The sequence below is a fragment of the Amblyomma maculatum genome, chromosome 6, assembly GCF_055883805.1.
Source record: "Amblyomma maculatum isolate TAMU_Amacu chromosome 6, ASM5588380v1, whole genome shotgun sequence".
NCBI lineage: Eukaryota > Metazoa > Arthropoda > Arachnida > Ixodida > Ixodidae > Amblyomma > Amblyomma maculatum.
In genome coordinates this window covers 184,557,948-184,580,148 of record NC_139349.1, presented here as the reverse complement: position 1 = coordinate 184,580,148, position 22,201 = coordinate 184,557,948, and the positions used below count along the sequence as shown (strand labels likewise).

Genomic DNA, 22,201 nt, shown 5'->3' with positions numbered 1-22,201 from the left:
TTGTGATCTGCAAAGTGCCACGCTTTTGGGGCGCTTTGACTGACTGAGGTGGGGATGACGACATAGCGGTCTCGGCCAATCACAGGGCACTATCTTATGGCAGGCGCTGGCAACTCGGGTCTATCCTTTCGCATGGGAAGATATCAGCCTGCCAAGACCCTTGCATTCACGTTATCCCTAGGCCACGCAGACAGGCTTGGTTAAAGCGGGGCTTTATATGTTGGCTGGTAGCTAACGCTATCTAGTCATACCGATACCGTGTGCGCCCTTTCATTTGCCGCTTCCTCGAACGCCGCACCACACAGCAAACAGAAGCAGACCCAGATGCTTAGGAGGCGTTAGTACAGCAAGCATCAGCGGCGTTTGAAATTGGTTTGCAGGATAGAAAAGGCGCAGTATCTGTCACAATTCTCCACGTACACATGTACCATGCCGTAAAGGAAGGGAGGAATGGGAAACAGTAATCACCCTGTTTACTCGAAGCATCATTCATGGCCACATTCGCAACAAATTCCTAGCAGGATGCTGCACTCAGGCTTTCGCCTTTCAACTTTAGTCGTCAAAATGTCTCGTAATTTTTACTACTCTATATACGTTTATTCTAGTAGCGGTACCCACTACTAACATAATGCCCTAAATATGGAGCCGTTAAGCTTACGTGACTTGATGTACAATACAAGACACACGTACACATCAGACGTCTAAACGTATATGGACAAAAATTGTTGGAAGTAAAATTTTCAGAAATTAAAAATATTTTCAGGAACAACTTCTCAGCCAGTGGTGGCGTAAATAAATGACGTTTATGAAAATAAAGACATCAATAAAACTCATTGGCAAAGTTTTAATTCGCGCAGAATAATGGTTATATAGTGACAGAAGGGAGATCGAAGCAATGCATAATGTGATGCCTCCAGTTTTTCAAGCGCCGAAAAGAATTCCTTGAAAGCCCTGCGGCTTGGAGATGTTTGACGAAATTTTACGCACTAAGCATAGGCACCTGACTAGGAAGCACAGTGTACGGTGGAAAGGCAGTGCTAGATTGTGAAGCGGTGCAGTGCCTCCGTTGAAACATGTGCAGTTGCTTTTCAATATGTTTTATTTTATAAACAAAACTTCGACTTTAAAATAGATTCTTGCACAAGTAATCGAAGCTGGTGAAGTTTTCGCGGCCGTTTTCCTCGATAACGCGAGTCTTGGACGCGGTCCTATATTCTTGCACAAGTAATCGAAGCTGGTGAAGTTTTCGCGGCCGTTTTCCTCGATAACGCGAGTCTTGGACGCGGTCCTATATGGTGGTAGCCCCGCCGGGGTGGTGCAGTGGTAAGACGCCCGACTACTGTGCCGAAGTTCCCGGGATCGAATCCCGGCCTCGGCGGCTGCGTTTCGATGGAGGCGAAACGAAGTGGCGTCCGTGTGCTGTGCGATGTCAGCGCACGTTAAAGATCCCCAGGTGGTCGAAATTACTCCGTAGCCCTCCACTACGGCCCCCCTTTCTCTCTATCCACTTTCACTCCCACCTTCATCCCTTCCCTTACGGCGCGGTTCAGGTGTCCACAGAGCAAGTGTGACAGATACTGCGCCTTTCCCTTCCTATGAACCAACCAACCATCCTATATGGTGGCCAAGGGCTGCCGTATCCCAGTGGGGGCACGGTGCTGCATGAATAAAAAAATATTTGAGCCGCCACATCAGCTTGCTGGCATCCTTCAAATTCTGTTCTTCGGCGATTTATACAGTGCTCGATAAGGCAAGGCCTCTCAAGTGGTCCTGTTACTCGCCATGACTACGCGTTACGGTGCTGGCTGTACTAACATGCGCGAACATTCCCTAAAACATCTAGAACTGTAAGCCCACCTAATGCTGACGTTTATTAGGAGGAAGTGAGACTGCGCGTTGATCGTCGGAGGCGCGCATTTTGCTGCGTTTTGCAGACTAGCCGGTCATCACTTCCATCGATCCCTTAACACAAACGTATTGTGCTTCAAAAAAGCACACCCCAAAACTTAGAGTTAAAACACATTAATGCAGAAAAAGTCATTTAGTCGCACGCATTCTCTAGTGATGCCTTTGATTTCGTGCTACACTACCCAGTCTCGTACGCCGGCTGCGCCGGAACGATCCTGCAATACTCTCTCAGTGTGCCGCTGGCTTGCTAGGCGATCGCGGCGCTTCCCAGCGGATGCCTATTGCCGAAACGCTACTCCCTGTTCAAAAAAGCTCTTAGCACCAGCCACGTACACTATGGGACTGTAAACGTCACTCAGCCGCCGAAACCATTAGAAACGACACTTCTTGTTTAGCTAGCTGGTTTTCGGAGTAGTATAGCCCGTACATCATGACTAGTGTAGGACTGGCCCAGTCCTGTTTTTCCGTGTCCTCTTGTGTCCGTGTTTCCTTGCTCTGCTCCTCTCCATATATCCCAAGTCACTCGAACGTTTTGCAATCAAGACGGATTAGCGGGTGTATTTAGAATAATCAGCCAAGTTAATCGAAAGAAAGTTTCTAGAGCGTTGGAGAATAGGTTACTTATCCTTGTCTGTATGGTGGTTTGGTTTGGGGTATTTAACGCCCCAAAGTTACTCAGGCTATGCAGACGCCGTAGTGGAGGGCTCCAGGAATTTAATTCAATCACTTAGGTTTCTTCAGCGTACACTGACATCGCACAGCGCACGGGCGCCTTGAATTTCACCTCCATCAAAAAGCAACCACCGCTGCCCGGGTGCCCATACGCTCTCGCATTACTTCATTATATAAGTGATTAAAAACGTTCCAAATTAGTTTCGTCCCTGAAAAAAAGCGATCAAAGAGAAAGAGCACGAAATGATCGAGTGCTCAGCTATCAGCTTTCGCATTGAAGGAAGTGAAATGATTATTTCTGGCGTTCAGTATCGGGGCACCAGCACAACCCAAAGAGTTGACTGCTGAAACCAGATCAGAGCAAGCTGAGTGGGAATGCCGGCATGGCATAGGGGCAGAATGTGTCTGACTCGGCGTCCAACGGTACGACATTCAAAGCCCATGTTACGCTGATTTCAGCTTCATTAGCGCATGTCACCTTCTTTATATACTTACTTATCCTAAACTTGTTTCTTTTTCATGTGATCTGCACCACAGTTTATGTGAATTCTTATTTTTCTGCAATTCCTCAGTTTGACGTGTGACGTCTAATCTAACACTCCAAATCCGAACTTTTCGAGCAAAGTAGATCGCCTCCCATGTGCCAGCGGCGCCGATGTTATCGCAGGCAACTGAGACTGCTGGCTCCTGTGCTGAACGAGAGCCTTAACCCTGTCGCGTTGAATCTGTGCAGATTATTGGTGTGAAGAAATCTAACGTTTGACAAAAACTCGTCTGGTCGGAAAGTAGATGGCTTCCGAGGATTGTTTTTGACGTTCAGTATCAGGGCACTAGCACAGCACAAAGAGTTGACTGCTTTCGTATGGAAGGTGAAACGTTTGTCTTTGTATTGTTAACAATAACCTTTGGTCGGTGCTCTTTTTTCTTAATACAAGAATTCATTGGTGTGCCATGCAATAAGGTCACGAGCTCGTCTGTTTCCCCCAAGAGCGAACGCCCCTATGTAATGCAATTTCTACAATTGTAGGGACGTCCACAATGAAGTTCATTCCTTGGGTGCCTCGATGCAAGGCCGCTATCCTGGGCCGTGGCTGTCGCGCGATTTTTGTGCTACCAAGATATCCTTCACAATAGCAGCGTTTTTCTTTACCATGAAGCTGAAGCCTGCCCAATAATGCCATGCGGCTCGAACACCTTACTTCATGTGAACGCTAAAGGTGCTTTAATTTCTTCAGCAATGCCGCTGCAATGATTGTGACCCAAAATGTTGCATCTGGCCTTGTCAAATCAATAGAGAGTAGGTGGCGCAACATAAGCTCAACCGTCGCTGGCGTTGCACACGCTTTATCGGTTGCCCCTTCTAGCGGCAGGCTCACCCTTTTGCGGCGAACTGAGCCACCTGCTCGATCCCTAGGGGCGGTTGGAAGGAAGTGCTGACGGCGGCCGAGTCCTAGTAGTAGTGGAATCCTTCTGGCACCGCCTGTGCCACGAGCCGTGTAGGACACAGCACGATAACCTGTGGCAGGTTGCGCAACACCTCCTCGATGGAAGAGACCCGCAGCTTCTTCAGTATTATCGGTCTCAAGACGGAGTCGATGTTGAACACGCCCATCACGAAGTCCAGCACTGCTTCAAGTGTCGACGCGTTGGCCTCCTGCACAGGGGAGAGCGTTTGTGCTGGTCTCTCCACGCAGACAATTATTAGAGCAAGATTTGATTAGACAGAGGCAGCGAAGACGTTTAACTGCCAACCCTAGACTGGGACGTAGTCTTAAGAACGAACGTCGAAGCCTATAGCGCCCAATGAATGGGTGATGTGGACAACGACGAATAGTTGTGTAGTACTAGATGGCGAACTGCAAGAGGAACAGGGCCGAGCTCCCTCCACAACAGGGTATCTGGGTAGCGACTGGTGTTCGAGGTGGTGTAGCAACTGCGTGGTACGTTGGCAACGGTTCAGCCCCACCTTCGTCAACGTGGGCTCGCCCACGCCTAGAATGACGCTCATTTCTGCGGTTCTGACGCCACGGCTCAGTAGGGTGCTGGAGGTGTGCGTGGATACCTATTGCTATATGAGTGCCCCTGTCACACTCCACGTTTTATCGCGCTTCCAAAGCGACTAGTCGCTGAAAGAAAGCGAAGCATGAAAAAATGAAACATTAATGTAGTCAAAATAGGGGCTGCTATAGAGAACTCACCTGCTATTGCCTTGAACGTTGAATCCCGTAACACGCGCATACCTTTTGCTCGTCGCACGGTTAGCGTGTGCGACATAGTAACCTGTGCTGTCCCCCGCACCACGGTAGTCATCTTCCGCCCCATGCTTATAACTATGGCGTTGCCGCGTGAACCCTTCGCCACTTACGCGCTGGCTAGTCTAGTCCATTGTTAATAAAAACAGCGCAAACACGAAGATATAGGTTCAAGATAAAAAGAAACCTACAGGACAAGCACTGACTTACAACTCAGACGCAGCCTTTAATTCAAAGCGCAGAAGAAATAAAGTAGACGAAAACAAAGCCCTTTCGCGTGAAACACTCTTGGGTTCATAGGCTAGTTAAAAAATTACTCAAATAAGAAAACACTTTGCTTGAAAGAGCAAAATAATTATTGGTAACGCATTTGATGTCTTTTGAAATAAAATATGCTTCTACTACTTTTCTAGTCAACTTTCCTCTGTGCCGATATAAACTTTTAACATGGACAAATAGGGGAGCACACTTCTCCTTCTTCATTTTCTCAAAGGATTGGCAATGGGAGACTAGAAACGTTTTGTCCTTGCCACTTTCCAAGCTGTTTCGGTGTTCCTGTAGCCTTTCATTGATACACCGTTCTGTCTGTCCTATATAACAGCCTCCACAACACCGGTCTTGCAGCTGACAAATGGGTCTCTATGTTGAACATCACATTCTTGCCTCGTAAATTTTCGTTGCCTTTGAATAGCAGGACAGATAATCACCTTGAGTGGGGCAATTATTGCCACATCTACACCGTACATCTTGCCATCATTTTTGAGGCCATGTAAAATCCTATGCAAATATGGTACCATCGCAACGTTCCTGTTCTCCTCACCCATACTCGGCAGGGATTGCTGCCTGGTTGTTCAGTTTGTGCTCTTCAGTAGAGGAGAACAGGCCTCATTAATAACGGAATCCCGATGACCGGCCTTTGCAATTCTTGTCAGTTGCCGTTCAAAACTGTTACCCACGCCGTGGCAGCAAGACTTCTTTAACGGATTAAGCAACCATTTGTTGATCATCCCATTTTTTTATTAATTTCCAATGTCCCGAACTTGAACTCAGCAAGGGCTTCACCGATCTCTGATTGTAATCTCGACGAATGTTATCCCGCCCGAAATGAATCAACAAATCCAAAATCTGCAACCAATCGTCCACTGGTTCTCCGACAGTAAATTCCAGCCCAGATCCACACTCAGTAAAAACTTCAATGATGCCCCTCATTCCTTGATCGAATCCTTCACGGTCTGTGAATACTAAAACGTCATCCGCATACCGGAAGGTAGGGTGATGGAGGCCGCTTAAGTTCTCCTGCATGTCTATTTCCGCATACATCAAGAAGATATTACTCAGGATAACAAGATGTTCATTTCCGAGCCATAGTGTTTGAATAGGGACCTTGGCAGCAACAGGTCTCCAAGTATTTGCAGAGGCACCTTTCCTCATTGACTTTGTCAGACCTCCTAAGGCTACCTAAGTCTGAAGCCCTTCTTGATTTCCTCAACGACCACAACTTAAGTAAGTGTGTTGGCTTCAGGATGGACGTAAATGATTTATACTACAGCCTCCCCCATGATTGCCTGCTTAAGCGTCTTCGATTCTGCATCACTGAGGACGATAATAAGCGCGATTTCATTGATGCCTCTCGAGTGTGTGTGGAAAGTTTCATCGAGATTTTGAAGTTTTTACCAACAGTTCACCATCATAGGCTGAAAGGACAAGTTATACACGCAAAAGGCCGGAGTCTGCATTAGATCGAGTTTCGCCCCTGGCCTGACTGATATCTTCTTGATGTATGTGGGCAGAGACTTGCAGGAGAACTTAAGGGGCCTCCATCACTCTGTTTTCAAGTATGTGGATGACTTTTTAGTATTCACAGACCGTGAAGGATACGATCAAAGAATGAGGGACATCATTGAAGTTTTTACGGAGTGTGGATCTGGGCTGAAGTTTACTGTCGAAAAACCAGAGGACGATCGGTTGCCGTTTTTTGATTTGTTGATTGAGTTCCGGCGGGATCATGTTTGTTGCGATTCAACCCGAGATAGGTGAAGCCCTTGCTGAGTTCAAGTTCGGTACGTTCGAAATAATTAAAAAATGGGATGATCGACACATGCTTGCCTAATGCGTTAAAGAAGTCTTGCTACCACGGCATGGGTAACGATTTTGAACGGCAATTGGCAAGAATTGCAAAGGCTGGTCATAGCGATTCTGCTATTAATGAGGCCTGCTCTCGCCTACTGAAAAGCATAAAAAGAACAACCAGGCAGCAATCCCTGCCGAGTATGGGTGAGGAGAAGAGGAAAGTTGCATTGGTACCATACGTGCATACGATTTCCCATGGCCTCAAAAATGTTGGCAAGAGGTATTTTGTAGATGTGGCATTGACCGCCCCGTTCAAGATGAAGATAATCTGCCCTGCTAATAAAAGGGAACGAGAATCTAGGAGGCTAGAATGTGGTGTTCAACGTAGAGACACATAAGTCAGCTGCAAGACCAGTGTTATGTATAGGCTTCCGCTCACTTGTGGAGCCTAGTATATAGGACAGACCGGGCGGTGCATCAACAAGAGGCTACAGGAACGCCGAAAAAACCAGGAAAGTGGCAAGGACAAAACGTTTCTAATCTCCCATTGCCCATATTATGAGACAATGAAGAAAGAGATGCGCACTCCCCTATTTAACCATGTTAAAATTTATATAGGCACAGAGAAAAGTTGGCGAAAGAAGTGATAAAAGCATATTTTATTTCAAAAGATATCAGATTAGCTGCCAAGATTTCTCTTGCTATTTCAAGCAGAGTGGTTATTATTTGAGTGATCTTTTACTAGCATATGAACCCAGCAGTGTTTCACATCAAGCGGCCTCGTTTTCGTCTCATTTGTTTTTTTACTAGGCTGTGAATTACAGGCTGAGGCTGAGTTGTTAGTCAGCGTTTGTCCTGTAGCTTTGTTTTTATCTTGTCTTATGTCTTCATGTCAGCGCTGTTTATTATTAATGGAGTAACTAGCCAACGCGTAAGTGGCGAAAGGTTCACGCGGCAGCGCCATAGCTCGAAGCGTGGGGCGGAAGATGACTACCACGGTGCGCGGCTCAGCGCCTGTTACTACGCCGCACGTGCTAACCGTACGACAAGCAAAGGGTAGGCGCGTGTTGTGGGATTCAACGTTCAAGGCAATAGCAGGTGAGCTCTGCATAGCAGCCCCTATTTTCACTAGATTAAAGGTTCATTTTTTCATGCTTGCCTTTGTTTCAGCGACTGTTTACTTCGGAAGCGCAATTAAGGGTGGAGTGTGACAGGGGCACTCTTTGATGGGAGCAGAATACGAAACAAAGCACATAGTTATTCCTTCTTCAGTAGATGTCTCTGGTCGCCCAGTAGGCTTATATGATGCTTCCAAGTCCCAGTATCCAGACTTAATGTCCTAAATTATTTAATTCGAACCAACGTATGGAGCACTGAGTGAACCCACCTTCGCCAGGGGCAGAATGGTGTCGGTGAAGAGCACCCTCACATCAGCTGCGTCCGATCCGGCCAGCACGGTGTGGGGCCAGGCGGCGGCCGACTTCTGTAGCATGGCCAGCTCAAACCGAGGAGCGAAACGCATGGGCAGCCCCGATGCCCGCGACGCCGCCAGAAGCTGCTCTACGGGAGCGGCGCGATAGCAGGGTATCCACATGTTCTTCTCAGCGTTGCAATGTAGCGCAGTGGCCAACTGATTGTACATCGCTGTGGGATTTTGCTGCTCGCCGGGGTCAAGGGCAAGAAACGGAGGGTATACATGAGAAGTTTACAAAGGTAGCGTGTGCACAGGATGGCGTATGGGCTAAAACACTTTGCAGATCTTCCCGGTGGTGTTCACTGCTAATAGAACATTGATTCATAGGCGCGAAAAGAGGAGGGTGATGGAGGAGAAAAAATATCAGTTAAGCACCAGGCACATGGCACTGCTCATTCGTTGCCATCGTTGTTTGGTGGTGCTGCGTAGATTGGCTAAACTAGTTGCAATTGAGATGATCAGATTGGCAAAGTGAGCACGCCCAATTATTTCCTTAGAAACTGATAACAGTAAACAAATTTACGCGATGTCAGCGCACGTTAAAGATCCCCAGGTGGCCGAAATTACTCTGCTGCCCTCCACTATGGGTCCTCTTTCTCTCCTTCCACTTTCACGCCCACCTTCCTCCCCTCCCTTACCGCGCGGTGCAGGTGCCAGCAGACAAGTGTGACTGATACTGCATCTTTTCCTTCCTCTGAACCAAGTATTATTATTATTAATCAAACCATTTGTGCAAGAGTGACGACTCTCTTCAGGCAGAGGTATCAGTCACTCAGAGAACTGATAGAATCCTGGCAAATACGCATACCCAAAATAAACTGGGGCAGTCAACCTTCGTTGTGCTGACCAACAGGCAGTACTAATTTTTTAGACTTTGGTGGCATTAATGAAAATGTACATTGTCAGTTCTGTCATTTGTTTCTTCACTCCGCCGTACGTAATCTGACCTGTTGAGGATTAATGCTCTGTATGTATTTTGTCCAGTTGTGATTATAGGTTTCGTGCTATTACGTGCAGCTTAAAGCACACATTTTCAAATTTCGAGTAGGCGCTTGTTCTTGCGTTGTTCATCACATCTTATTTTTGTGCATAAATGAAAGAGTGTAGACTTCTACAGAATTCCGGTATCAGCACCTCGCCGCATCCATCCTTCTATATCGACTGTTGTATCAATGAATTTCTTTCAGCAGTATTACTATAGCAATGACAGAGGGCGCAGTCGAAAACGGAAAGCAACTCTACGTTAATGCTCAGATTAAAAAAGGCAAAACCTTGTTCGCTTTTGATGCCACCCCGTCGGTCTGTAGGAAGTCGTGGAGGGTTGCAAATTAAATATTTAGGGCAATGCATAAGTTTCACTTTGAAAGTAGATCAGATAGCATGCGTGTTCACTCACTGCCTCACATCATTCAAACACTCCTTCGTGATTTAAAAGCTTGGCCCAGTTTTTCGCTGGCTGCGAGTATTAGCAATATTATTGATAACAATCTGTGGCAAACGTCTTCGGCGCCGGAAACGAATGTCTGGGTACCTACCGGTTTCAGGGGCAATAGGGAGCCGTAGACGAGTCCGTGATATAGGGCGCGGCGCGCTGTGTTGTTGGGCATGCGACGGAGCGCGGTCGAGAGAAGGTACGCTCCTGAGCCGCGACCCACCACCACCAGGCCGTCGGGGTCAGCATGAAACGCGGCCGCGTTGTCATGCGCCCAGTGCAGTGCGCTCATCACGTCGTCCACCGCCACTTCCTTGTCCCCGTCGTATTTTGGTGGGCTCAGGAAGCCGAACACGCCAAGCCGATGGTTAGGCGCCACCACCACCACGTCACCTACGAGAGTATACATTTGGAACTGGGAGTAGTTTCTCGTCTTGAAACAAGCGATAAAGTGGAATAAAAAGTCCGTTTAAACTCAGTCTTGGCCCCGCCGTGGTGGTACAGTGGTAAGACGCCCGGCTACTGTGCCGGAGTTCCGGGTTCGAACCTGACCACGGCGGCTGCGTTTCGATGGAGGCGAAACGAAGTGGCGTCTGTGGGCTGCGCTATGTCAGCGCACGTTAAAGAGCCCCAGGTGGTCGAAATTACTCCGTAGACCTCCACTACGGCTCCCCTTTCTCTCTTTCCAGTTTCACTCCCATCTTCCTCCATTTCTTACGGCGCGGTTCAGGTGTCCACAGAGCAAGTGTGACAGATACTGCGCCTTTGCCTTCCTTTGAACCAATTATTATTATTATTATTATTATTATTAGCTCAGTCTTGGTTGTGAACCAGAACACTCCATATGAATGAAAGAATTTAGACTTCTACAGAATTCCGGTAGCAACGCCTCGTCGCATCAATTCTTCTATACCGACTGTTGTGTCTAATTTCTTTTAGCAATATGATGACAGAGTGCAGAGTTGAAAATGGTAACCATTTCTATGTTTATGCTGAAATTCAAGAAGGCAAAACTTTGTTCACTTTTGATGCCACCCCGTCGGTGTGTAGGAAGTCATGGAGTATTGCAAATTAAATATTTAGAACAATGCACAAGTTTCCCTTTAAAAGTACATAAGCTAGCATTGCCTCATTTACTCACATGTAGCTACTCTGACGCTACTTCTATCACACCTGCTTCTTTGGTCAATATTAACGTGTCAATCGCCCTGAATATATCAATCAACAGTACATATATCATATGCACTCCACACAAGATTTCCATCATTATCTGGTATATTTGTCGACTAATCCTCGAAAAAGGAGCGCAGGTGATGACGGTTATAGATATGATACACTAGAAAGTTGAGGCGCCATCTCTATTGGCAAATACTCTAAGATCTGAAGTTCTAGGGGCCCCCGCATAAAGGCGCAACCCAAAATGTTTTAGTCTGAAGGTTTTTGACTCTTCCTTGAAAGCTCCCTCTCAAACGGAAGTACGGCGATTGCTTTTAGGCACAACAAGCCCAATACGCTTTCGCGTAAGTAGTTCAAGCTAGGCCGCTATTTCCGAGGTAGTTAGCACGGTTTCACCTGCGGTGATGCTGCGATGAGGCCGACATAGTCAAGGAAGTCAATACTGTTAACAGCAAACAGCGAGACTTCACAGCGAACTGTATAGCTACGGAGCCTCTTCGCGTCTACGGCTCATAAAGGTCTGGTGGCAAAAGGAAAGAGCTGCTTTCTCTTTCAGACAATGGCTCTACTTCATCATCATCATCATCAACATCATCCATACCCCCTGCAGGGTGAAGGCCTCTTCCATATTCCTCCAATTAACCCGGTCCTGTGCTAGCAATTATTCCTTTGCTAAGAAATTGGGCATATAGCAAAAACCAGATGTATGCGATAAGGGACAAGGCGGGCAACGTCATCACTAATATGGAAAAGATAGTCAAAGTAGCCGAGGAGTTCTATACAGATCTCTACAGTAGCCAAAGTAGTCAGGACCGTAATGAGATTGGCGGTAGGGAAAAACAGTCAGACGTTCCACCAGTGACGAAGGACAAGGTCAAGAAAGCACTAGAAACTAGAAAAGGGGAAATCAGCTGGAGAGGATCAGATAACTACAGATTTGCTGAAGGACGGGGGTGATATCGTGCTAGAAAAACTGGCCACCCTGTATACGCAGTGCCTGGTGTCATCGACGGTACCGGAACTATGGAAGAATGCAAACATTATCCTCATTCACAAGAAAGGTGACTCTAAGGACCTTAAATATTACAGACCAATCAGCTTACTGTCTGCTACGTATAAGGTATTTACTAAGGTAATCGCTAATAGAATCAGGACAACCTTAGACTGCAATCAAGCAAAGGATCAAGCAGGGTTTCGGGAACGGTACTCTACTATCGATCATATCCATACGATCAATCAGGTGATAGAAAAATGCTCGGAATATAAGCAGCCCTTATACATAGCATTCATTGATTACGAAAAAGCATTTGACTCAGTTGAAACCTCGGCAGTGATGCAGGCATTGCGAAATCAGGGAGTAGACGAGCCGTACGTTAAAGTGCTGGAAGATATATATAGTGGCGGCACAGCAACCATAGTTCTGCATAAAGAAAGTAACAAAATTCCCATAAAGAAAGGTGTTAGGCAAGGAGACACAATCTACACAACACAAGGGCATACAAGGGCGTATTCAGAGACTTGGAATGGGAGCAGTTAGGGACAAGGGTAGATGGAGAATACCTCAGTAATCTGCGATTTGCTGATGACATTGCCTTGCTAAGCAACTCGGGGGATGAACTGCAAATAATGATTGATGACCTAGACAGGAAAAGTAGAAAGGTAGGCTTGAAAATCAATATGCAGAAGACTAAGGTAATGTTCAACAGCCTCGGGAAGGAACAGCAGTTTACATTAGGTAGCGAAATACTGGAAGTAGTAGGCAAATATGTCTAGTTAGGACAGGTAGTAACCGCAGATCCGGACCACGAAAAGGAAATAACAAGAAGAATACGATTGGGATGGAGCGCATTTGGCAAGCACTCGCAGATTATGACTAGCAGCTTACCGCTATCGCTCAAGAGGAAAGTATACAACAGCTGCATCTTGCCTGTACTCACCTAAGGGGCTGAAACGTGGAGGCTAACCAAGAGAGTTCTACTTAAGTTGAGGACAACCCAGAGGGCTATGGAACGAAAAATGGTAGGGGTAACATTAAGAGATAGAAAGTGTGCAGAGTGGGTCAGAGAAATACCTCAAGTTACCGACATTCTAGTAGAAATTAAGAAGAAGAAATGGACATGGGCAGGTAGTGCGAAGAGAGGATAACCAATGCTTTCTTAGGGTAACAAACTGGATTCCAAGGGAAGGAAAGCGTAGTAGGGGGCGGCAGAAAGTTAGGTGGGCGGATGAGATTAGGAAGTTCGCAGGGGTCAAGTGGATGCAGCTAGCACAGAACCAGGTTAAGTGGAGAAATATGGGAGAGGCCTTCGCCCTGCAGTGGGTATAATCAGGCTGATGATGATGATTATGTGCTAGCAACCTGACATAGTAACCCAGTGCGTGAGTACTTGCATAAGCACGGGGGTGGCGGCTGAGCCAGCACTGTGTAATGTGAAGAGGCTCGTGTGTGATAGAACGTTTGTTGCAAAGAAACAGAGAGTGAATCATATGTTGGGGAGTTGTTTTCAAGCGCGGTTAATTTGCTGTGTTTCCTCGAACTTCATGACCGATCACTATGGGTGACCTACGGTATTTGTTTCCTGGAACAATCGTCAACGCATGCTGGTTGGTGCATTACCTACTTGCTAGCATTTACAACTAAATAATGCGGACGTGCACAATTTATTCCCAGCCTAGGTTTGGCATCAGCGTTAGAGTATCACATACGCCAACCTTTACCGGTTGTTGACTGCGCCTCCTCTTCCATCTCGCAATGGCCTCACAAGCACACGAGCCACTGTCAATGGTCTGATTCTCGAGCATGAACCTCAAGTTCATGCGATAGACACAGTTCAAAGCTGTGCCCTCACACCGCGTTATCCTATCAGATTGTGACAATAGTAAATCTTATAGTGTTTGAAAGGAAAGCCACAAATCTGCTTCAAGGTCGCTTGGTGAGGTACAGAAACCTGTAGCATGCCGTGGAAGACCAACAGCACCGAAGAAGGGTCTGTGAAATGGTCGAGAAGTGCAGTCGGATAATTGTGGAAAATGTGAACGTTGGTGCCCATTAGAACGTTCTGTAAACGGCATCAGCACGCTCAGAAGTTTTTCCGCTTTGTACTCGTCGCTGCATGGATTCAGAGCTTCATTCCACATCTCATTGCTTAACGATGCACCATGCGCTTTAAGCGGCTGTGAAAGATCTGCAAAGTACACCACGACTGAAGACGTTATAGCAGTTCAAAATGCCGATCCTCGTAACCAAAGTCAAGAATTGCATGAGGAAGATATGATCTGTGGTAATTTAAGTGTGTACAGGGATCGTTTGTTGTCGTACAACGTTAATAAAAGATGCAAAACATTTGACCAAACGTCCAGCTTTGTTTTCGTATTCGCATCCTTGGAAATTTCTACGCGTTCACCTTGATTGTGTGCCTTCCCTGTCGCAGCTGAGAAGTAATAAGAGAAGAAACATTTTCATGAGAACGCAAAAGTTTAGCCGCGCCTCCAGCCGTGGTAGCCGCAGACTTCTTAATATTGTTATGTGGCGGTGACAAGGCCGATGACGACAATGAGTCTGGGAGTGCACTAAAGGTCATCTTTGTTGGGCTGACTTGCGCCCTCAAAAGAAGTAAGCAATTCGGCATGCGCTGATAACAGCAAGCCAGCTTGGTGGTCGTCGAATTGCGAATGCCCGCTTGTTGCGGTAACGCTGAATTTAAAGTCGTCGCATAAGCACCCAGATAAGCCAGAAAGGATACTGGAACAGTTTGGAAGAACAGGGAAACTGATGTGATTGCCGGCAACCATTCCAGACTGATCTCGGCGCATCTTGCGCTACAAAGAAAAGGATAAAGGCCCTTTTCGCGACATTGAGTGTGAACAAAAAGCACAAAAACGTTCCGCGCGCTACAGTGATAAGACCGCATGCCGGCAGCTGTTGAAAACAAGAGAGATTTGTAACCTTCACGGCAAGATTCAGGAAAACAATGGCTACTAGGCCGCGCTAGTGATATGAGGGGAAATCCAGTGCAGCTTTCTTATAGGAGCAAGTGGTATCACGTGACCTCTCTTATTATTGAGTATACACTCGATTGAATTTATGCGATTTGAAAGTGAAAGTGTCATTTTTCTCTGTAGCTTTGCTTGTTGGTGAGTGCCAACATTCCACATTTGAATCTCGCATTGTTGCTTGGGTTGTCTGTAGTTTGCTTAAGCTGTTGCTAAAATCCATTGCATGCTTTCTACCTCAATGAGACAAATTCGCAACAGACCACTTCATGGGCTCGCATTTCCACCCGAAATGTAATCTGAGAGGTGCTTGATTAGCCCAGGTTTGAAGGGTCAAAGAAACGAGTGTTTATTCTCTTGATTCCAGCAAGGTTTCTTCTATGCAGTTGATGCTACAGGCTGTTGCGCAAGTAGCGACCGAATGATCGGTGCGCGTTAACGTCTTTGCACTCATCACTTTGAAGCTAATGAAGAATGATTACTGGCAGAGTGGAAACGACTGTGGCATCTTCATGGAGCAATGTCTTCTCAGAGCAAAGAATATTTTTCCAAAATCGGGGCGGGGGGTGAAATGTCTCCTCAAATGCCATCGCACTAAGGGCCTATAGCAAAAGTTTTAGTGAGCAAAACTAAATGGTTCTGCCGTTGTGTGAAATGGTATGCGTGATAAATTGTCACCTCCGCAATTCTTGTAGTAATGATTTAAAATCACCGGCAAAGCGAACAAAAGGGAGCAAGAATATCATCGATCGCAATGTGCTGATTTTCCGGTCAGCCAAGCTACACTGCTCGAGGAAACCTTCCTCCGCCCGAAGCTTATCAGGCGGCATAAACAGCAGGCAGTGCTCACGAATTCACAGCATGGACCAAGACTCTGCAAATTTATCTTAAAAGATTTCTCCGTTTCATCTCTACTATCACGTTTGCCTATTCTACTGCACTCAAGGATACAACCCAACGGCTCCGTTTCCACCTTCACTGTCCGGAGGTCCTTCGCATCTGTGAGAATTCTGAAAGCTCCGCTCCTCTCGCAGAGAAATCATGCTACCGATATTTAATGACCGTTCACCTTTCACTGGTAGTGCGGCCCATTCAGTTCCTCACACAATAACAAGGTTGGCCAGTTCCTACGCTTCGACATCTCGCTGATTTGGTGAAGGCTTTTATTGTCCAATAAGGAGACATAATACCATGGTAAGCTTAACCAGGCCCAAATCAAATTTATTTTAAATAAATAAATAAACAAACTTAAGATAAGCGCGCAATTATTAACCTAGGAAAGCACAGCACAGCAGTAGTTCAAGGCGAGTTATCTCACTTGTCCTTCGTGCGTGCCCTGCCGCGAGGTGGCGCCCCTGTATGTCGTCACACCCTATTAAAGGCTATAACAGATTGAAATCTTCAACAAAAATCTCGCCAGGAGATTTATTATTATTCATACAGTTCCCTGTGAAAGTAAGAAGGGAACCCAAAATAGCTTGTAGTTGCTCATAGTTTTCTTTTGAATACAATTCATTTTGTGTCCTACAGGCCTCGAAAAGCATTCGGTGAGGGGGGCATATAATAATGAACATACAGAAATAATAATCCAGTACAGCAGCGCATCGGACGTGGTGCTGTCGAGCGCAATATGAAGGTTATCGAGCTAGCTGCGACCAGCACTCCAGGCACCTGGAGGCCGGGTTTGTAACAGGAAAAATCATGGTTTCGCAACTTTCTCTCCCTCGTTCTCTGTTCCATACAACAGCCATCACCCCCGCGACAATTACACCACCCTTTCGCTCTATTCTAAGCTTTCCATTTGTTGCTTGTATTATCTGCGTGTATTATCTGTTTGTTGCGTGTAGGTATTGCGGTATTATCTGAAAGTGTCCAATTTCAGATAATACCGAAGTATACGTCATGCGCACAACGATCACTGCCTGTTCGCAGAACCAAAAGAAAAAAAAAGCAGTGATGTCCCAGCAGGGAGTGAGCTGCTGAAGGAACAGCAAAAAGAGTGAGGGAAGCTGGCTTGATATCTCCCTCGCCTCGGCAGAGAATTCTGGGCCATGGCGCTGTTCATGCTCCTGGTCGACGCTCGCGTGATAACCTTCAAATCGCGCTCGACTGTACATGAAAGGAGCGTATGTGTAGATAAAAAAACAGGGTAAGAATGAAGCCGAGCACGATCACAGAAAATGCAAAAAACGGAACGCGAACATTTTCGAAATACATTTTTTTAGATACTACCTACAATTAGCCTGAAAGTACTCTGAACCGGTACTGATGCAGTTGCCCAAACGTTCAGTTTATTGTTCAAATAACCTTGCAAATTCAACCTCTCCGATACCTGGTAGTGCAGATGTGAGACGGCAGTGTCTTTTCAAGTTCTTTTTCATCAGACAAGATAGGAAGTCTGCGGGAACGAAATCTGGTGAGTAGAGCACTTTGGCCAAGGTATAGTCTTCTCATCTGAGGCCAAAGAATGGCAATTACATCCACGTGCGCGATGGTCCCTTCACACTTCGGTGAGAAGTGTGAGGCACAAACTAACTAGCCAGTCGTTGCATTATCAGATCAGAGTGAAATATATAGTAATTGGAGATCCAGTATGATCCGGATAAGGCATACAGGTTGTCGATGGTACTGGGGCTCTCTATCGTGATGAGTTCACGGAGTTGGTCGACGTTGTCATTGATTAGCGCAATTGAAGGATGATCGTAACAGCGCCGATATTCACTTGTCATTTTCCCTCGTTTAAACCGAGAAAATCATTCGTGCCCTTGCTAGTTACTGATAGCATGTTGTTTTGTATACAGTGCATAATCACAAGAGTTTTTGCTGCGTTCTTGCCGATAAACAACTTCATACCCGCACATTGCTTGAGAGAATCTGCTATTTATTCGGGTCACGAGTGCAACACAAACACATGCGCACGCACGTACGCACGCAAAGAAAACCATCCGAGACACCACAGACCTCGATGCTGGTTTATACCATTCGGAATATTTACCCAGGAAAGGGCCTTGCACAGTATCTTAACTATGCAGCCTCTACTACAGGTACGCGATGCGCAGCATAGTTATGGTAATCATTGGTTCCACCCTCGTGTTCTTTAACACTAAGCCATCCGCGTGCTCCTGTTAGTTGTTTACGCGGAAATAAACTTGCTTCACTTGTGCATGGAACAGCTCATCGGTAGAAAAATGGCCGAGCAAAGAGCCTTACCTTTGGCGGCCAGCCTAGGCCAGTCAGGGTGGTCGTTAGAGCCACCCTCAAACCAGAAGCTGTCCAAAACCACCACCACTGCACGGGATGTTCCCACAGGTGGCGGCGTCTCCGGTGCCCAGACATTGACGTGCAGGCAGTCCTCTGAGCCCACGAACGTGCCGTTAGCATCCATCTGCGGGCATGGCTCCCGAGAGTTCAGGCTGTCACGGACAACGCACGGGTTGTCAACCACCAAAGGCATTGGCAGTGCGAAGCGCAGTTCTCCGGCAGTGCTCTTAGCGAAAGGCACGCCTAGAAATTGCGACAGCTTCACGCCGTCTACGACGATCGTGCGACCGATGAGGCGGCCAACTCCCGTGGCAACCTGCGCCACCGGTTACCACCCCACTGCTATTTAAAACCATCCGGGAAATTTGGAAGAGCCTTCATATGCATTTTTTTTCTCGGCCAGCGGCAAAATGACCTGCAGAAAAGACATTAATCAGATAGAAATAAAGGCATCACTCATCAGGTTGCCGGTATACAACGCTCTTTCCGCGGCAAAGGCCATGCAAGGGCGTATAGAACGTGGGGAAATTAAAGCTGACAATATGAGTGCGCATGCTTACTCAGCCGTCTGTACGCTTTTTAAATGATCACTACCTTTTTTTCGCGCACAAATGATAGCATGTTATGCATCTTGGATTGCTCCGGCTATAACTGCACCCGTTCCATTCACTAAAATGTAAATGTGCTCAGAAGTAAGAGTTCTGCAGCTGCGGGCACTGTTCTTGCGGAGTGATCATCCACCTAACTACGATCCAACGTAACTTTGAGATAACGCGTCTAAAGGCCCAATCTCACTTCCTTTCATGGATTTGTTGTCCGTAGAACGTGAAATATACTTCGCGGGAATGTGTTGTGACCTCTTTGCTGGGAAATGGCCTATCAGGCTTCTTACTACAATCTGTCGTCAGAATTAGTCTTCAAAACAGCGCACTTCAACACACGGTTAATGTATACTTATAGCACATTAGCACCCGCTACGTCATTCATTGCAGCAAGTCAAAGGGCTGCAGCTGCTTCACAGGCCGCGATATTCGCGAACAGTGTAGTCTTCGAGACAATGCAGCTAACAGACCCGTTACTGTTTTTCGTCCAGGATGGAAATGAATGCCCTGGCTGTTTGCTATTTCTAAGGTGGTAACGCGTCATGTGCTGCTTTTGCCAAGTCCAATGGTTTTGTTGGTGACCTAACAACCGTTTATCATTATTTTGTTGACATTCTTCGTAGCTGCATCAAAGGAAAATCAAATCCTATTTCCTCCATACAAGACATATCGAAAAATTTAAACGACTCAAACGAAGAGTGGAAATCTGGGCCAGTTGGTACATTTTAAAAAAAGAGACCAGTCAAAGAAGTCGTCGAGGTATACGTCTCTTCTCGTCGTCCTTGTTCTTTTTTGACGGGTCTCTTTTTTCTACTCAAACGAAGTTCGAGCTCTGTGAACAGACAATTCAGAAATTCTTCAATCTGACCACCTGCTATGCAAAAGAATCTAGATGATGCACTTGCAAAAGTTCCTCACTATTTGTTAAAAGTATAGGAACGCTTTAAAAATGCTTTAGACACTCTACTGATGATGCTCCACGGCCAAGCAGTTAGAAGCAGGCAGAACATGGTATCTAGATCATGCACCCGCATATGTTGGTGATTGATTGTTATAAGTAGGAACCCATTGAATATACTGTCGCACTGTTTTAATGAAGGTATAGGACCTAGAAATGATATGCAGGCAGAACATACTGTGCGGATGATGCACACGCAACAGTTGTTTCCTGCTTATCATAAGCAGAAACCTATTTAAAATAGTGTCGCACTTCTAGTGACGCTACAATACCTAAATGAGAAGCAGGCCGAACATACTAGCTAGATGATGCATGCACATCAGTTACTGTTGTTGTAAGTGGAAACATTTCAAAAACTTAAAAAACTCTCGACGCTGTAACTATGAAGCAATACGAGCTAGAAAGGAATAGCAGACATAACATTATAGTCACGCTCAGCATTAAGGAAGTCTAAGGCGAACAGTCTCAGAACATCGCGGATATTATTTGAGTCCTGATTAAAGTTCCTGATGTGGGCCAATGTGGCAAATGAAGAATGATTATCCTTAAAATGATAGACTAAAGTACAATGCGAAAATCAAGATCTACAGCAATATCCAGGAAGCAGGTTGTAGCACACTAAAATGCTTCTGTGCTCAATCAGTTGGGAAGGCTGCTGTATTCAACGGAAGATGCTCGGGTAGAAAAGTGTTCATAATTTTCAAATTATTGACCATTTCCAAAATTACGGGCGCAAAAAGTGAGAAACTCAACTCAAAAAAATTAGTACCAAAACCAATTCGCGCACACGTTTTTGGTGCTAATAATAACGGCAAAAAAGGGCTAGGTATTTGAAACAAGCTTGAAAGGCCCGTTTTTATTCACGACCTTGACATCGGTATTCATACAGAAACGCGGCTTCATGATGCATGATGAAGTTTATGCCTCAGATTAATGCGAAATTTTTTTATGATGAGAACCTTTGAAGAGGCGCGGTCACAAATGAGATAACACGGCTGACTGGGCTCTGATACCTTGACGCGCGATCACTGTTTAATCACTGCTGCTTGTTGATCAATAAGTGCTAGCGCTTAAGTACTAGAAATCTGATCAGTCTTTAAAGGACCAAACAGTTACAGACAGATTAATATGTGCAGCGCTTGTGACTTTGCAAAGCATCACTTCGGACTTACGTATTCATCCGGCTTGTCTAGTGTCTGTCTAGCATTGTAATTGTAGTATCATGCTTAACATTGGTTTCTTTTATGAACTAAGACAAGCTCTTCAGAAACGTACGCATGTTAGAGCACATACGAGTTCTTGACATTATTCGTGTTTTCTGTATTGTCAGAGGTGTTGTAGGCGGTAGCCAAATGCAGGGCCTGTTAGCTTGGCTGCGTTACAGCGTGCTCGCGCGGCACTCGCTGCGGCTGGAAAATGTCTCATGCTTGGGCCTGTGTTTGCCTAGGAATAAAATTACAAGGGTTCAACGCTGCTGAACCAACTATTGAGAGAAAGCATTAGCTGCGGGTGCTGCGCTCTTCTTCTCTTTTTCTTCTTTCGCAGCCCACATATAAAGCGCAGCTTTAATTTAGCCGTATGAGCGTGCCCTAGTGACCTATAGGGGTAACGTGAATGCCAGGGTCCTAGCAGGCTCATTGTGACATAACCGTCCCATGTGAAACGAGAGAACCAAGTTGACAGCTCCTGTCAGCCCATCTCTCGCTTTTGTGTCAAGTGGCGTGTGACGTCAGATGCTGCGCCGCGGCTGCGACCGCGCTACGCCGACCGCTTGTGTTGGAAGCCCAGCTAGGCACTGTAGCCCAGCTGTCACCCTAGTGTCACGTGGGGCGTCACAGAGTCACGTGGGTGCGGCTGCGCTACGCTGACCGCTTGAGTTGGTAGCCCAGCTCTCACCCTAGTATCGCGTGGGGTGTGACTTCATAGCGTCTTGTGGATGCGGCCGCGCCACGCTGAAGGCTCGAAACCTAGAGTAGTATTGCTTTCGCAATAAAAACGTGCCCTGTTCGCAACTAAACATTATGTCAGCAGTGGGATCTAAGTTCCTGGACTACGCGCCGGCACATGGCGTCCATCGTTATTCAACCGCCAGAGGCCTTCTGCTTTACGAAGCCTGCCTAGGGACCGAAATAGAGGAAGCGGCTCGCGCGCTTCTACGCGGCTTCTGGTAACTGTGACAAGCGAGGGCTGCACCAAGTCGATACGCTCCTTTACTTAATTGGCGGCCAGGACGTCTTCTGAACCTTCCAAACCTCCGGAGGCAACGTCCAGAACTTAGAACTAGTCCTGAATCAGGTCAACAGCTACTTCATATCGCGGCAAAACGTCATCTATGAACGGGCACGCTTCTTTACAAGAGTCCAGCCCGACGGCGAATCAGTGGAAGACTTCGCGACTGCGCTT

At 46.4% G+C, this 22,201-nt stretch overlaps 1 protein-coding gene across 1 annotated transcript; it reads right to left on the bottom strand.

Annotated features, from left to right (window-relative positions):
• Window positions 1-4,030: 4,030 nt before the first annotated feature.
• On the bottom strand, window positions 4,031-18,722 carry LOC146187550 (uncharacterized). Its single transcript, XM_084608223.1, has 4 exons — window positions 18,188-18,722; window positions 9,912-10,201; window positions 8,290-8,559; window positions 4,031-4,234 (listed from the first exon to the last, which is right to left on the bottom strand). The coding sequence occupies exons 1-4, from the start codon at window positions 18,429-18,431 to the stop codon at window positions 4,031-4,033; spliced, it is 1,008 nt and encodes a 335-aa protein (XP_084464349.1). The 5' UTR covers window positions 18,432-18,722.
• Between the last annotated feature and the right edge of the window lie 3,479 nt (window positions 18,723-22,201).